Genomic DNA, 18,537 nt, shown 5'->3' with positions numbered 1-18,537 from the left:
TAGTATTTTTAATTGCTCAGATAATACATTTAAAGTGGCTAACATGAAGTAAGGCCTTTTTGTAGAGTTGTCACTTGGTAACCATTGGGGCTGGTTCCAGGACCACCCGGGGATACCAAGATCGGCAATGCTCAAGTCCCTTATGTAAAATGATGTAGTATTTGCATGTAACATATGCACATCTTGTTGTATACATTAAATCATCTCTAGATTACTTACAATACCTAAAACAGTGCCTAGACATCACATTTGTGTGGATTCAATGTCATATCATACTTGCTGCACATCAGATTCAAGTTTTGCTTTCTGGAACATTTTGGAATTTTTTTTTTCCTGAGTATTTTTGATCAGGAATTATATTTTCTTTCTTTTCTTTTCTTTTCTTTTTTTATTTTTTTGAGATAGAGTTTCGTTCTTGTTGCCCAGGCTGGAGTGCAATGGTGCAATCTCGGCTCACTGCAACCTCCGCCTCCCAGGTTCAAGTGATTCTCCTGCCTCAGCCTCCCAAGTAGCTGGGATTACAGGCATGCACCACCATGCCCAGCTAATTTTTTTTGTATTTTTAGTAGAGATGGGGTTTCTCCATGTTAGTCAGGCTGGTCTCAAACTCCTCACGTCGTAATCCGCCCGCCTCAGCCTCCCAAAGTGCTGGAATTACAGCACCTCCCAAAGTGCTGGGATTACAGGCATGAGCCACTGCGCCCGGCTATCAGGAATTATATTTTCAATATAATTTCTTGGTTGAATCCCATGAATGCAGAAGCCGCAGACACAGAGGGTCGACTATATATTATATACAAATTACTATTTAAAACCATAATTAGATGAATAAGACAATTTTTAAGATACGATAGATCCTCTAGTTATTCACTGACACCTAAAAATATATATATTTTTTAAATTACTTATTTTAAATTACATAGTGTCTTAATGTGAAAGGAACAGTGCTAAGAGCTCGTGTATACTCATTATTTATAGATACATTAAGCCATTATGAAATGATCATATTTTCACAATAATAAGCAATTGCCTGGTTACCTAAAATTTAATTTGCTCAAATTTATTACTAGAGGACTTAGTAAGCTTAGGTTTGTTAAGGACAACAGAAAACTCCTATGTGGCTTGAATAAGATAGAAGTTTGTTTCCCTTACCAGAAACGTTAACACTCAGAAACATTAACACTCCTAGAGTAGTTTGGTGATTTTCATGGATTGAAGCTCGTTTTTATCTCGTTCTTCTATTATCCTGAGAACACAGTTTCTGCCTCATGGTTTAATACGGCTTCTTCACTTTAGCTATCACATCAGCATTTCAGCAAGCAAGAAAGAGGAAAGGAAGGTCTTCCCTTTTAAGGATACAATACTTCCCAGAAATTGCACATACCACTTTCACTTCATATCCCACTGGCCAGATCTTACATTCAGGGGTACACTTATCTACAAGAAGACTGGGCTACGTATGTAGCTTTTTGGTTTTTTGTTTTTCATTCTGGGAAGCTCTGTATCTGTCTAACTTTGATGACTCTATTAGGAACAGTGTACACCTATCAGTCCCTGCACCACAGGTCTTTTAAACAATAAGGAGAGATTAGTTTTATAGTAATATGGGTTTTTTTCTATTTTTCTGTATTAAAACTTAAATTATCAAATATACTATAGAATATTCTGTGAATTTTTTAAGAGATAAAATTGTCCTACAACCAACCATATATACTATTATATACCTTTATGTTATCAATATAAAGTAATTATTAAGATAGTGATTAAGAGTATGGAGCCAAACTGCTTAGGTTCAGGTTCTGCCAGTGCTACCTGCCAGTGGTATAACCTTGGGCAACTTACCTATTTAACTTTTTGTGACATAGTGTCGTCATCTTAAAATGGGAAGATAATAATACCTAAGTCATAGGATTGTTGTTAGGATTAAGTAACTGGTTGTAAAGAACGTAGAAAAGCTCCTGGCTCAGAGTATAGCCTCAGATGCTGTTAGTTCTTACTATCAATTGGCAGGTTCTTAGTGAAAGTACTTTTAATAATACCCTAAGTAAAACATAACTTTAAAAGTTAACCTATGAAGATGCATTAATGTTTCCACTGGGGTGGAGAAAAGGTGGTTGGGTATCTTTAAAATGAGTCTAAATTTGCTTATTTCATTTGCAGTACTTTATTACTTATATTAAGAGATTTTCTTAGGTAGAGAGCTGTAGTATTTAGAATATGTATACATATGTATACAACATATACATATGTATACAATGTATACAGTATATGTTACTTTGCAAATAGTTGTTTTTTAAACTTTCCACAAAATGTGTGCCTTTTAAAAGTCTATTCAGAGCCATAATAGCAAAAGATTATTAGCAGTGAAAATATTTTTTCTTAACCTGTATCTTGAGATAAATAAATGAACAGGAACCTATTACAGTTGAGAACCTATTAAAGTTGTAGCTGGGACTACAAGCATGAGCCACCATGCCCAGCCTCTAAATGGGTTTGACGGTTTAAAGTTGAGAATCTTTCAAGGTGGAACTAGGCTTCATGTTAAGGCTTTGTGTAATTTACTTTTCCAGGAAGTCTTGCCTTAATCCCTGGGCCTGATTACTATAGACTCTGTTGTGTTTTTTTATATAGCATTCTGTATGTAACTCTTTTAGCACCTAGCATATTTTATTGAAGCTGTATATTTGTGTCTATCTCCCCTACCATATCATAAGATTATGTCCCACTCATGTTTACATCATCTACATCCTACACACTGTCAGTATCGTAGATTTAATTAACTTATTATGCTGAACAGTGAAACAGGTTGCCACTTTGTAGGAGTTTTTTTTTTTTTTTTTAATCTTAAGTCAGAAATTACAGTAATTTATTCAAGGCCTTAAATTGTTCTCCAAATTTGGCCATCTGCAGCAAGATGTTTAGAAATAGGCATATTTCCAAAATAAGCTATAATACTTCAAAGTAATGTTCTGTGTTACTGAAGTGCAGTTTAGGCAAGCTGTGCTTCCTGGCTCTTTATTGTGTACCTCCCATATGTGTGCTTCTATTTCTCCATACCAAGGTATCACAACAAGAAATTTACTGGTATGTTTTAGAGTATGACAACTTTATTTAAGAGGTCATTTAGTTAACTCATGTCATGCTGTGTGAAATGCAGGAGTAAATAAGAGATGGTAGATAATCCTTTTGATAACACGTATTTTGCCTGTGTTGAGTCTGAAATCAAAATGTCCCACAGTTAACTTAGAGCTCAGGTGAAGTGTGTGTGTGTGTATGTGTATGTACAGGTAACATATTTGTATATCATATATTTACATATTTTAGTGTCAAAATTGGATTATTTTTACCACTTACTCTTGCATTGGAAGATGATCAAACTCTTTAATTTCATAACTAAAAGTCAGCCGACAATCTCCATCTTATATGTGGGCCTGTAGGGTGTAGAGGACTTGCTGAGGTGATAAAGGTAGATGCGGTTAATCTGTAGAGGACTTGCTGAGGTGATAAAGGTAGATGCAGTTAATCTGTACTCCTTATTCATGTGCTAGCTAGCATATTGTTTTGTTTTTAAAGGGACTGTACTGAAAAGTACTAAAATGCAATCCCAGACATTTAATTTTTAGATATTTTTCAAATGGGCTTTAAATTTATTATTATTATTATTCATTTGTTAGAGGCAAGGTCTTGTCCTGTTGCTCAGGCTGGAGTGCATTGGCACAAAATAGCTCATTATAGGCTCAAACTCCTAGGCTCAAGTGATCTTCCTTTCTCCACCTCCCAGCTAGCTGGGACTACAAGCATGAGCCACTGTGCCCAGCCTTTAAATGGGTTTTAATGTGCTATTCTAATAGTCCCATTAGAGATTCAGGCATTTGAGAAAATCCTGTATTTTATAATAGACTAAAAATAATGGTCATCCTAGCTATTGGCATTTATCAAACAAGTGTTATGATGTAAAAATGCTGGATAAACCACAGAATGTTTCATGCATACCTTTTTTCTTCTCCACAGCAGTTCATAATACTGTTGTCCCTTCTGCATTTAGTAAATAAAAAACTTTTGAATGAAGAATGACTCAGAGGAAATACTATGCTACTATGCTCATCAGCTTTAGTATTTTTATTTTTTATTTATTTTTTTATATTTTTAATCATAAACTTGGAAGAAGTTTTCAATATTTGTAATATAAGATGTTTTCATTAACCTTATTTATTTAAATATGACTTTATAAAGCCACATTGGCAAGTTGAGATGAATTTTTCTGCTTATTTTTTATTTTAACATTTTAATTGTTTTTGATTTAGGAATATGAACTTCTCTCAAGTTTTATTTTTGACAAGAGATCTATAGATAAAATTACAAACAACTTTGAAAAAATTTTAAAAATTCACATTTCATATTAAACTTGCAAGATTAGGATATGATACGTATATTGTTTTTACATTTCCAAAAATAAATAAGCTTTATTCTATTGGCGTTGCTCCCAAATCACATTGTAATCTTGTGAAAAATACCGTGCTCAATAATTTTCTCTTTACACCACCTTTGTTTGTTGTTGTTTTTTGTTTTTTTCTTTTTGCTTTTCAAATAACTCCATAATCTTCAAACTCACCTTTCCTGTCTTTTTAAAGGTCGATTGAGCTATCCACATCCAGGAACTGACAATCTATTGATGTTAAATGGTAAGTTTTATAAAAACATTTTATGTTTCCAATTGGTTTATATAAAGATGATTTAATACATGTATCTCTGAACCTCTCCATACACACAGTTTAATCATTCTATGAGTATAAAAATAAAGTTACTACTATTCCTATACAAAAGGCAGAATTAGGAATCTGAGTGTGTTCTGACTGGTAAAGCCGTCATTTGTAACAGTATGACTAATTCAGTGATCACAGACTTGGAGGCAGTCCTGGTTTGAATATTGCCTTTCCAGTTTCAGATATGACCTTGGACAGATTACTATTACCTTAGTTTCCCCATCTGTGTAATGAGAATATAGTCTCAAGGTTTATTGTGAGATTCAAATGAGATGTTTGCAAAGTGCGTAGAACTTGTTACTTAGTGTAGCACTTGTGTTTGTGGTTAAATAAGGAATATACTGGTGACTATAAATATTGTGATCACACTAAACTTATTCAAACTAGAAAACTTACATAGTGAAGTTCACCAAAGTAAGGAAAATAATAAATTTTCGTTAAAGTTAGTTTTCTTTCTGTTAGACAAACATTAACATATTCAGAGTCTCAGTACTTAGCACATCCGTGATTGTGGGAGTAGAGATGGAGGATTAAAATATCCTTCACAAGAGTATTTTTAAGTCAGAGGGTGGGTGTGGAGAGGGAAATAGGAAGGGGAAAGAATAGAAATAGTATTAATATTTACTTTAAAAAACAATATCATTAAAATGGCTTGGCTCTTGTATTTCAACTAAAGCTTTGCTGAAATAACATGGCAATGAAGTTGAGGAACAAAGACTGAAGATAAGGTACATGTAAAGCTAGACCATGTGAACTAGTATTAAGACAGAAGGATGGAGATAAAGTCTAGGCCACATAGGAGATGGTCAGGGTAAGTAGGATTTTCGGTGAGAAAAATTGAAGAAGCCGAGCATTAGATGAGGTGATTGATTTAATCATTCAGCATTTCACTGTTGAGTTGTCTAGCACATGCCAGCCTAGTCTAAGCATTGGGTTATCTAATTAGTGAGAATCCTACAGGGTGGTTGTGGTCAGAATTGCCAGGGTACTACTGGGGCCGTACTGAGTCATGTGGAAGCAAAGAACTTAGTATCCACAGTGTATCTGCAACTTACATTATTAGTTATACTAAACATTATTAAACTAATTGATGATTTTGTCAGTTGCGAAAAGCCCTTATAAATAATCTAGATGTTAGGTGGAAAAGTGTTTCATCACACAGCAGAAAGAAGAGTATTCAGGCCAGAGTTGCATCTTGTGGACAAATCTGCTTTGTATATTATGTGAGTAGTCTTAGTAGTCTGTCATTTGGGGCGACAATGCATACTCAGTACAGGAAGCTAGCCTGGAAACTCTGAACTTTTTCTGGCAAGGTACTAGCAGGGAGAAAAAGATAATTAAACTAGGACATGAAAATGTGTTTACATCAGGAAAAGAAACAATTTGATCCAAAGAGAATTTTTTTTTAACTTTTTTCGAATCATTGGTTGAGAGTAAAGCAAGATAATTGGGAATATTTGTGGGTTAAAGAAGTCGCAACATAATTGGGAATATTTGTGGGTTAAAGAAGTCTTGAATATTAGGGATTTAAATAGTTTTAGTAAACACCAAGGTTATTGAAGAGAGAACTAGGCAAAGAAATGTACTAATAGGTAAGGGGATATTTTTCTTGAACTATTTTTTAACTATGTGTAATTCAGTTATATTCTTAGCATATGGTCTCCCTGGGAAATGTGAGAATTAAGTGATATTAGTATTCTTGTACTAAGTATTTATTAAATGTTATTGACGGATTAAAGAAATTGTTGTTTCTCATAGTACATAGACCGACTTTTTGAATTATGAAAGTTTCTCTTTAAGTATATCACGTTTAACTCACTTTTAGGCATTTGGTTAAGTAAGTTGAATTAACTGACAGAGCTAATATTGTTAATTTTAAAAATCAATGTTTAGTAATAAATTTTGCATCAGTCTTTTTATAGTGGTGTAATAGTAGCTAGCTCATAGTGGTTGCTAACATAGATTCTGGAGCCAGATTATCTGAGTTTAAACCCAGGTTGGCTTTTTCTATCTGTGTAACCTTGAACAGCTTACCTAACTTCACTTTGACTCAGTTTGTTTATGTCTAAAACAGAGATTAGCATACTGCCTGACTCAGGGGGACTGTTGTGAGAAGTGAGTGAATTCCTTCATGTAAAGTATTTAGAGCAGCTTCTGAAAGTGAATGTTAGCTAAGTAGTGGGTGATGGTGAACAGTGATAAAAATTTATTTGAAAGAGTAAAAATCATGTCCTATAAATACATGAAGTTAGGTATGTCTGTGTTGGAAAATATAAACTTAAGAGAAAACATAACTGATATTTTAAACTATTTGAGGTATATTACAAGTAGCTAACAAAGATGGCCCATTTTGTGTTCTTGCAGAAAGCCAAACTAGAACTATTTGTTAGAAACTATCTTGGGACAAAGTTTAGGTAAAATAACCCCCCAAAAAGGTAAAATAACTCTCTGAGGCATTGTTTCCTAAAGTGTGATGCTGTTGCTCCTTGGAGTACCCAAGATGACTTTTGATGTACACAGATACCCACTAAAATAAATGCGTGACTGTTGCAATTAAAGAACATTCCTTAGAAAATGCAGAACTGACAGAAAGCTGACAGTGATGCTAGGCTTGAGTTTCTTTAATAAAACATACTATTACAATTGTTAGGGCCGATATGGCAAATATATCTGTAAACATATCTGTAAAGATTTTATGATTCTACCTTAATAGTTAATCAGCAGTTATGGTTCATCTTTTAAATATTCCTTTAAGTAAGAAATAAAGAGAAAATGAGATAAAAGCCAGGAAGTTGATCAAACTCATTAAAACTATGAAGTGTCTCTGGCAAATCCTTAACTCTAAGCATCTGTTAGCTCAGATATATAGTTTTTTAAAAAAGAGGTGTAATACAATAAATACCTGTATATCTCATGAGGCTGTAGAGATATGTTTAATTTAAACAACAAAAAAGCCATATAAATATAACTACAAGCAGTCTCCTTCTGAACAGACCATATTCCCCAAATTAAGTTGAATTGACTACTGGAGACTGTCACTATTGAAGAATTCAAATATGTTGAAGAGTCCATATTTAGCATCCAGAAGCACTTTAGGGAAGTCACGTTATATAGAATTGTGTAGATTGTCTTGAAACCAAAGGTGAAGTGCTTCTGAAGTTAGAATGAAAGTATGTATGTTTATATTTCTAAATGTATAAATCCTAAACACTTTTTATTATAAGTAGCTTTAAAAAAAACCCTGTAAAGAGCAATACAAAATGATGTATCATTCAGTATTTGTATTAATATTTGAATTATATTTTCTTTACCCCTTTCTCAAGGAAAATAGCTTACATTTTTGTTAGTACATAACATTTTTCAAAAGAGAAACAAATAGAGCAGAAGTATTGGTGGCCAGGACGGGGTGTGGGAATGGTATTATCAAGCTAGTTAGAAATGTAAATCTGCTGTGATAACCCAAGTACAGCTATGTATGTGATAAAGAGCTTACTGTACTTTCTGAGAGGAAAAAAGTTATGTGTATCGTTTAAGAAAATTAAGTCAGTAATTGTATTTCTGAAGGCAGACGCTTTAACTATATCTATTCAGTCATAAAAATAGGAAAGTGGGGTAGCCATCAGTTCTTTTTTTTTTATGCTGGTGGAATGAGTGGAGGAGATAAGCTTTTTGGGGGTCTTGAAAAGGACTATGATTTAGGGGCCAGTCGCGGTGGCTCATGCCTGTAATCCCAGCACTTCAGGAGGCTGAGGCGGGCAGATCACGAGGTCAGGAGATCAAGACCATCCTGGCTAACACGGTGAAAACCCGTCTCTACTAAAAATACAAAAAAATTAGCTGGGCGTGGTGGCGGGCACGTGTAGTCCCAGCTACTCAGGAGGCTGAGGCAGGAGAATGGCGTGAACCCGGGAGGCGGAGCTTGCAGTGAGCCGAGATTGGCCACTGCACTTCAGCCTGGGCGACAAAGCAAGACTCCGTCTCAAAAAAAAAAAAAAGGACTATGATTTAGAAGCATAGTTCTCTCCTTAGTTTTGGCTTTTTCAAGTTGAAAAACCTAAAAATGTCATTAGGTTCCTCATCAAGAGAACTTTAGCCTGTATTTCCAGCTGATTTAATGTGTTTGCCTATCCCTTCCTCTAGCTGCAGTAGTTCAGTTACAACTGTAGCTGAGAGTCAATACATATATGACCCTACAGTTTCTAGTCAGAATATTAGAATCATCCTGTTTTTATTTTTTGTAGCTATGGATTAGAACCTTAATAAGACGATTTGGAAACCAGAACCAAAATTGTGAAGTCGCTTGTCTTCAGGCTTTTCTCAAAGCCTTCTTATTTTTAAATAAATAAGGACACACGTGTCAGTAATACATGTTTAATCTACCTGTGCTTATAAACGTGAACAGGTATGTTAAGTAGCCAGCTCCTCATGTTATTTTTGTAACACTTCATAGGTGTTCTTCATTTTTATACAAGTTTTTCCTTTTAAAAATCATATTCTCAATGAGTTTGAAGGACATAATGTTTTAAAAAGTCTTTTTAAAAACATAAGTCACTTAGTTTTTTTCTTAATAGGTAGGTGTTTCTCATAATTCTGATTCAGAATTATAATGGAACATACTCCAGAAATTCACATAGAAATATTGGTAGGAAAGTGAATACACACACCATTGTTTAGTGTGCAGATTAGTTATTTCCATAACAGGGAATAGGAAATATTTCACATGGTTTAGCTTCATCTGTAGTCAGTTCTATTTTTGGTAATGTAGATACTTGGAATCTGAGAGTTGTCCAAAAAATAAGTAGAATAGCTCTTTACAGGATTCTAAAATTCCTCAGGTATGAGATAGTTGGAGAAATTTTCTAAATGATTATGTTCAAGCCAAGGAATGAAAACTTAAGATGCTATGAAATTGATGCATATTTTTACCATTTTAGTATTGAGTAGCCTCAGCTAAGAACATAAACTGGCTATGATACCATTAATTTTCTTAGTAGGTCAAGAATTAAGTGTGACATTAAGACTTCATAATTCATCATTTGACTTTAAACTTGATGAAAATATTTTTATTTGCTTTGTAAATCTTCAGCTTTCTACACCTATGAATGAAATTCTCCAAAACAAATTCATACTGGATTAATAGCATTAGGCTATGCCCAGGGATAAGCAGGAAACCCAACTGACTCATCCTGTGAAGTGGTTTGGGGACTGTTGACCATTTCTAGGCTTAATACAACTATTCACTCTTCTGTAGTCTATTTTTTCTTTTTTTTTTTTTTTTGTGTGTGTGTGTGTGTGTGTGTGAGAGAGAGAGAGAGAGAGAGAGAGAGAGAGACAGAGTCTCATTCTGTCTCCCAGGCTGGAGTGCAATGGCATTATCTCAGCTGCCTGCAACCTCTGCCTCTCGGGTTCAAGCAACTCTCCTGCCTAAGCCTCCCAAGTAGCTAGGACTACAAGTGCCCGCCACCACGCCTGGCTAATTTTTGTATTTTTAATAGAGACAGGGTTTCACCATATTGGTCAGAGTGGTCTCCAACTCCTAGACTCAGGTGATCCACCCACCTCAGCTTCCCAAACTGCTGAGATTACAGGCGTGATCACCCGTGTGCAGCCCTATAGTCTATTCTTGATCACTCTATTATAATTTCTTGTATCAGTCTGATTTTTCACAGTTGATCTCCCATCAGGTAGAGTTTTTTAAAAACTTTTATGTTTAGAAGACCTAGACAACAAAATATTAAGTGCTGCTTTCACCCCTATCTCAGGAGAGGAGGAATAATATATAGGTCAGGTAAGCTATGAAATAGATCTGCCAGACTTTGAGGTAATTGGAGCTCAAGGATAGGTTAAGTGTGCAACAGATTATATAGCTAAAGACACTAGAATGGCAGAGATGCACATGAAGTTATTTTATATAAAAGGGTCTGATATAAGCCTTATATTTATTGACTTATTTCTTAGAATTTAAATGACCAAGAGTTGACAAGGTTGTTTTTCCCACTTTTTATTAGAGGAACTAGTGTGTTATAGACACACTTCCTTGTAGTAAAGCATTAGTATAAAAGAGAATGTATTTCATAATGTGAAATGTTTTCTTTTGATCTTTAAGTTTTATATTTTTAGGTAGACGTTTCTGACAACTTTCAGTACATATTTTTACTTGAGATTTATTCACTATTGAATTTTTTGCAGGCCTAAAAAAATCTGTGAATATGAAATAAGATCTTAATTTTAACAGTCTTTTTTTGTTTGTTTACTGCTTTGACTTCATATTTTAATTTCAGGGTAAAAATACTCATTGTGTATTCAAATTTGTGGGGAGGAGTTCCTTTAAAACAATTTGTGGATTTTATCAAACTGGTAGTTTCTTATGAAAAAGAAATTACAGTCTTTTTGTTTTTCCATAGGAATTATGTCAATGCAAGTAACATAGATAGAAATGCCTATCTACTTCTATGGTATTTAACATATGTACTATTCTATGGTCATGTTCATAGTAATTTGTATCTGAATCCCTCTTACCTCATAGGTAGACATAAAAACAATTAGTAGATAGCTGTTATACCGTATATTAAAATGATGGAAAGCATTATTAGCTATAGTAATTTCTCTAAACAAGTTTAAATGTTGATTTCTTAAATCCTGTCTAATCTGTACAGGCTTCAGAGTGTCAGTTTAATAGTGGTGTATCTTCTCAGTCATCTGTTCTTCTAGGACTACTTCCATGCAGGGCTTGGTATAATGTGGATTGGATCTGAATAGCTATTTATTGGACTATATATGCCATACCATTCTTTATAATAAGTGGAAAAATAAGCATTTAGTTCAAGTTGTTTCCATTCACTGGGAAAATTATTTGGGATGCTATTTCCTGCAAAGTGTTATATATTTCTATCATCATTAGATGAAACAAATATTTGTGAATTTTAACACAAATGCTAATAAATGGTGTATTTCTTGTTCATTTCAGAGTTTTATGTGATTCAGATGATATATACTTACCTATAAATAAAAGTCCTTTGTAGAATGGTAAAACATGCAAATCTTACATGGTGACTTTGTCATTGCTCTTAAAGTAGCACTAATTTTCAGATGCCCACATAGCTTTTCATGTCAGAAATATTTGTATATGTGGGCTTATTTTTTAGTTCTGACATTTTACAATTTGTCCTTTGTTTACATGCAGCAAGGAGTTATGGGCGAAGACGAGGTAATTCATTTCCGTTTGCTATGGTATAATTGTTTCTAATTGGGTTTACTGATCAATGTTGTAATTACTCTAGATTTTTCATGCAATCTCTGAAAACTCACAATTGTATTTTGATTTGAGCACTTGTCGAAGTTTTTAATTTTAAATCTCTTTAACTTTCGAACTGTATTTTTATACTAATTGTGGTTATTTAATAAATTTTCCCTTTTTAAACTGTTGAGATTTAACTCTAGTTTTTAAAGTTATTTCTGTATCTCTTAAAGATGCTATTTATAGTTTGTCTGCTTAAATATGTTTAATATTAGTGAAGGTAGCATGAAGTATGATTTTTCTACTCTCTAAATGTGTAACTGTCATATTTATGATGTATAATTTACAACTCTAGCTTGTTAGTTCTATCTTGACCCAGTTGAAAATAATACACACCAAATAGATTATTGTTAACACTGATTTATAGAAATAATGTTGCTTATATTTCTCTGTTTTCTAAGAATGTAACCCTTTCTTTCCCTTTCTTTCTCTCTCTCTCTCACACACACACACACACATACACACAAAGACATACCTTCTCCCCTTTCCTTTTTCCTTTCCCTCCCCCACTAAAGTATTCCCCACAGAGTTCTCGTGTGTTATCCTAAGGAAAGAGGACTATGTGATGCAAGACTATTATTGAACTTCCTAGGAAAGCAGCTGATGTTTTCTGTGGCTGAAGCTGCTTCTCCTTTTGCCATGTGCAGACTAGTAGATGGGATGAGAGGAAGCAAAAGTATGCCACTAGATTGTTCTCTAAATGAGCAAAAATCATGATGTTTATATTGTTAGGCTTATTCCAAGTGCCACACTGAATAAAAAGAGTTTTATTTGACCTCTAAAAATCTCCCTTAAGCTATGGAGGATAGACAGTGATAATAATGCCCTTTGATCACTTTTATATACATGTGCTAGTGCTTCCATTTCTTTTCAACTAGTCATGAATGTGTGTACTTTTTAAACAAGCAAAACCATTTGCCACAACTGACAACCAAAACTAGTATTTTATATTCTTAAGTGCTCCCAATTTTATATTTCAGATTATCTGAATTTAACTTAATTTTTTAATATGTTTCTTCAAATGCTTGACTGAATCTTTTGGTTCTTCAGTTTTCAAACTAAAAATTTAGAGGAGATAGACACTCAAGATTTAGAAAATTGAAGCGGAAGAACTTTTCTAAAGACATAGCAAGCTGAGAAGTGGGGAAAGTTTGGAAGTTTAGTACTATTTTCAAACCTATGGACTAACTTATTTCACTATGCCATTTTAATAATGGAGCTTCAGTTCTCTGAAACACAACCCACTTACCAATCTGTGATTTTTAGGCATTTTGAAGCTATAGAGCAATTCAGAATTCTTGCCTTGTTAAATATTTTTCATCTTTTAACTGTTGTGGCTTACGTTTAGTCTAATTTCATATACTCTCATGTAAATATCATGACCTAAGAAGTTTTTAGGAACAAAGTATTAGGAAGTAGTGTTATTATTTGTCTTCTTCTCAGTTCAATAATTGTAGATTATGATTGTGATATTAAGAAAAAGCAAAAATTTTCCCCTGCTTTTATATAGGAACCTGCTTTCGTTCCTGTATATCTCTATCCGCTAGAAGCCATAAAGAATTATTTGACTTCAGAACTGCCTTCCTGCATTGGAAGCAGGAAGACTCTCACGTGGTTTTAAGGCTTCTGATAAAAGCTTCCATTAGGACAGAACTGACGATTGGCACACATATTTGGCTTAGCATAAGGGGGAATGAATGCCTGAATTTTCATCTCAGATTATATGGCCTTAGTAAATTTTTAGCTCATCTTCTATGAACTTTTAAAACTTCTACTTTTAAAACTTCGATTGTGAGAGTCACATGAAAGCCACACTCATTAGAAATAACTACTGAGAGATTTTATCTGAATTTTAAAGTACACTGAAACAGTAAGTAATGATTTTTTTAAAAAACCTGCATACCAAAGGAATGACTCAGAAATGGGTAGTCACCTGGTTTTCTTCCTATTTTTTACTGTTTTTTTCCTGTTCCATCCTAGATATAACAAACCTCAGACTGATAACCTTTTTACCACCAAAGACCCCCTTTTATATAGCCTCATGTTTTAGATTTGATCCATCAAAGAAACTGCATTTGTTTAGAATTATTTTGTTAAAAATGAGTTGCTTATCTTCTGTTCATGTGGGATGTGTCACACTGAGTTGATATAATTTTTGATAAAAATAAGTCGTGGCTCTTCTGCCAGTGCAATAATGGGTGAACAGTTATTTTCACGGGACATTCTTACTTTGACTTTTGTAGTCCTGTTCAGGAAGAACTGTTTTTCTTCTTTCATGTAAAAGATTTCTCACTTGACTACAGTCAAATCAAGTTAATACCAAAACGACTTTATGTACTTGAATTTCTTAATAATGTCAATAAGAACTTTAAAGCTAACTCTAGATATTAATTTATGAAATATACTTTAGGAATAATCAAAATGTAATTATGCTAGTAGTAGTTAAGAAAAGCAGAGATTTCTTTCCCTGCTTTTTAGTTGGAACCTACTGCCACTACTGTGTGTCTCTGTCCCCTGGTAGCCATAAAGAGTTCTACTTTAGAGCTGCCTAGGGGGCAGTATTAGGAAGGAAAAGGGTTCACATGGGGAGCTGACTTTAATATGGAAAACTACTTATCATTTGTATTTATTTTTTATTCATTGTTTCTTCCATTCCATTCTGAGAGTGAACATACTTGTTCAGGATTCAAGTAGGATGAGGGTTGTGAAGGGAGGTGTGAAGTGTAACTTAAGTTCGATCCTTTCAACTTAAACTATTTCTATAGCACAATCAGTTACTTTAATAAAGGATTAAAGGGCTACTGTGTTCCAGAAGGAATAAAAATATGTAGAATATTTTTAGTAATAGAAATAAAAACTTATTTTAGTTAATGGTTCTAAGCCCCAGGAGGCAATCCTTTTAAGCAAGTAAACCCAAAGCTTGAGTTAGTAGATTACATATGGAATGAGAAGATAGGAGAAATAATTTTAAAGGGAGACAAATGATGGAAGTTTAATTAGAGAAGTTTGATTTATTCATAATGTATAGTCATTCAGACTTATGTGCTATGATAAATAAGGAATTATTGAAAACGCAGTATGCTATATACTGCTTTAAAGTTGATCCAGGATTTGCTATTTGAAACAATCTTGTGAAGTACCCAGTGTTGGCAGTTTTACTCGTGTTGCCCAGGTTGGAGTGCAATGGTCCGATCTCGGCTCACTGTATCCTCCACCTCCTTGGTTCAAGCGATTCTTCTGCCTCAGCCTTCCAAGTAGTTGGGATTACTGGCATGCGCCACCATACCCGGCTAATTTTTGTATTTTTACAAAAATTGTTTCGCCATGTTGACGAGGCTGGTCTGGAACTCCTGACCTCAGATGATCTGCCCACCTCAGCCTCCCAAAGTTCTGGGATTACAGGCATGAGCCACCGTGCCCGGCCAAGTGTTGGCTTTTTAATTTTATCCATTCTGATGGTGTGTAGTCCTTCACTGTGGCTCTAATTTGCAGTTTCCTGATGACTAAGGATGGCATCTAAGCACCTTGTCATGTGCTTCTAACCCATTCCATTGTATTCTTCTGTAAAGTTCCCTTACAAGTCTTTTGCTCATTTTTAATTGGGTTGTTTTTCTTCGTTATGGGAGTTGTTTATATATTTTGTCCTATTTTCCAGCAGTGTATTGTTTGTCATCCACTTTTTACCAGTATCTTTGATAAGCAGAAAAATGTCTAAATTTTCTTAAAAATCCAATTGTTTTCATTCACCATTAGTGTCATTTAGTCCCAGGAAATTATCACTACCCACAAGGTTATGAAGAAATTCTAGTTTCATTGTTTTAACTTTTACATTTAAGTCTGTGATCCTTCTTGGATTTATTTTTCAGTATGGTGTGATACAAGGATCAAATGTATTTCCCCCCCCCAACTAGAAATGCATTTATTGAAAAGATTTACTTTTCCACATTGAACTAAAACATCAAGTGACTGTACATGTGTAGGCCCATTTCTGGACTCTTATGTTCTATTTGTCTGTCTAATATCAGTTTTACAGTCTCAATAACTATAGCTAACTAGTGAGTCTTGAAACTTGGTAGTGTAAATCCTCCAACTTTGGCTTTTTTGTTTGTTTGTTTTGTATGCTTTCCTTGATTGTTCGTAGGTCTTTGATTTATCATAAATTTTAGAACTGGCTTGTGAATTTCTAGAAGACAGTGTGCTGAGATTTTGGATGGATTGTATCCAATCTATAGATTGGATAATTTGGAAAGAATTTACATCTAACATGGTTTCTTTTGTTTATTCATTTATTTCATTTTATTAACATTTTCCACAGCAATTTTTTGTCATTTTCAGTGTAAAAATCTCGCATGTCTTTTCTTAAAGTTTATTTGTCAATATTTGGTGGGTTTGGATGAGATGTGGAAATGATATTTAAAATTTTTCCCAGTTTATTACTAGCATTTAGAAATAATTTGGTTTTTGTAAATTGAATTTGCATTTCTTTCCTAAATACAATTATTTCTACTAGTTTGATTTCTTTGAATTTTACATGTACAATTATGTCTATACCAAATACTTTTATTTTTCTTTGCCAGTACTCATGACTTTAAATTATTTTTTTCATCTTCTTTGACTTGTTGTACCTCCAGTAGTGCAATGCTGAGTAGAAATAGAGTGAACATCCTTCCAAACCTTCAAGAGAAGCCATTTGATAATTTATTATTGAAGACTTTCACTCTTTTTTTTTTTTTTTTAATGCTTTTTATTGGATTGAGGAAATTCCCTCCTACTCCTAGTTTTCTGGGAGTTGCTTTTTTTTTTTTTTTTAAATTATGAATAGCTGTTGAATTTTATCAGATGCATTTCCTACATTTATGGAAATGATTTTATGCTATTTCTGTTTTTGTCTGTTTATGTGGTACAGTTAACAGTAATTGATTTTAAAATGATAAATCAATCTTATGTTCCTGGGGTGAACCCTACTTAATCATGATATGTTTTCCTTTTTTATCTATACTTCTGGATTCATTCCGCCAACATATTTTTTAGGATTTTTGCATTTGTGTTCATGAGGGACATTGGTATATAGTTTCTTTATAATGTTTTTGTCAGATTGCAGTTGTAAAAACAAGTTGTGAAGTGCTTCCTCTTTCTTTATTCCCTGAAAGAGTTTGTATAAAATTGCTGTTTTTTTCTTCTTCAAAAGTCTAGTTAATTTGTCAGTAAAGCCACCTAGGCCTGGATTTTTCTTTGTTGGAATATTTTCTTATTTTGATTTTTGAGTTATGATTTTCATTTTTTAATAGATGAATAACTATTCAGATTTTTTCTCCCTGTGCCATTTTTGAAAAGCTGCATTTTTCAAGGGATTTGTTTCCTCTAGTTGTTAAATTTATTACCATGAAGTGGCTAATAACATTCCCTTTTTCATCTTTTACTGTTTGTAAGTTCTATGTTGATTGATATCTCCTTTTTGTTACTTTATTTCCTTCATCGTACTTTCTATTTTATTTGCTATTCTTTTTCTAGCTTTCTGTGGTAGAAACAAGATGATTTGTTTTAAGCATGTCTTGTTTTCTAATATGCTTTTAAAACTATGAATTTTCCTTTAAGCATGGCTTTTGCTGCATTCCAGCAAAATGAATTTGTTGTGTTTCATTATCATTCAGTTTTATTCCTTTGAGGTGTAAGAACCTGAAAACATACGTATGGTATCATTTAGAAAGCATGTTTAAATTACACTACAGTGGTAGACATAAACTTATTTAATGGTTCTCCTTTTATTGTCATAGTAATTTGAAATATGATAAAAGGATAATTGGCAAAGTAAAAAGTCATACTTTGTCAATGATATATATTCTTTTAAATGAGTGTTTAAATCTGTAGCTTTTATGGCTTCTTGAAAAAAAGCAGTCATTATTGTCCAACAGTGAAGATTCTTGTTAGTATGGCTAGTGTGCTAAATGTTCTTAAACTTTTCATTACATTCTTTGTTTAGCTGAACTTTGTTAATAGATTATAGACACATAGATTATAGATGTTTTTAGTTATATGAATACTAAGGGCAATATTTTATTATAGTAAACAAAAAACTGGAGTCATTTTTGGGTCACTTTTCTCTTTGGCATTGCTTATAGTGTGATTTGTCACCTCATTCTTTTTTTTTTTTTTTTTTATGTAGACCCTAAGTATTTGTGATCCATATTTTTTCTCAACTTAAATGTCTGTTAGAAAGACATTTAAATACTTACTGTATTTGTGACACTGCTAAGTTTTTATTTGTGTTAGGGCATTTTAAAGTGAAAAACTTTCCAAAGAATTGGTATATCTGAAATAAATATAGAATTTGAATTTGTGATTTTTTCCCTTAAAATCAAGTTTGTATGCATGCTGTTTATCTTATTCCTTTTAAAATAGAGAATTATTCAATTAAAGTCTAACCTTTAAAACTTTGACCAGTTATTCACAATTAATATTATTTTTAGTGGATCTTGA

At 33.4% G+C, this 18,537-nt stretch overlaps 1 protein-coding gene across 5 annotated transcripts in view; it reads left to right on the top strand.

Moving 5' to 3' along the window:
* The window catches only part of CPEB2 (cytoplasmic polyadenylation element binding protein 2), a 61,368-nt gene that overhangs the window by 22,155 nt on the left and 20,676 nt on the right, over positions 1 to 18,537 (top strand). For 3 of the 5 annotated variants that reach the window (XM_011984126.1, XM_011984122.1, XM_011984123.1), the window contains one exon: positions 4,632 to 4,682. In XM_011984126.1, coding sequence (XP_011839516.1) covers positions 4,632 to 4,682 — 51 coding nt within the window. Of the gene's footprint in view, positions 1 to 4,631; positions 4,683 to 11,946; positions 11,971 to 18,537 lie in introns of all 5 variants that reach the window. The other 2 variants (XM_011984121.1, XM_011984125.1) reach the window with 1 other exon arrangement.

Source organism: Mandrillus leucophaeus, unplaced genomic scaffold (genome assembly GCF_000951045.1).
Source record: "Mandrillus leucophaeus isolate KB7577 unplaced genomic scaffold, Mleu.le_1.0 Scaffold261, whole genome shotgun sequence".
NCBI classification, from domain to species: Eukaryota; Metazoa; Chordata; class Mammalia; order Primates; family Cercopithecidae; genus Mandrillus; species Mandrillus leucophaeus.
The sequence above is the reverse complement of the archived record's forward strand: the minus strand, read 5'-3'. Positions and strand labels throughout refer to the sequence as shown.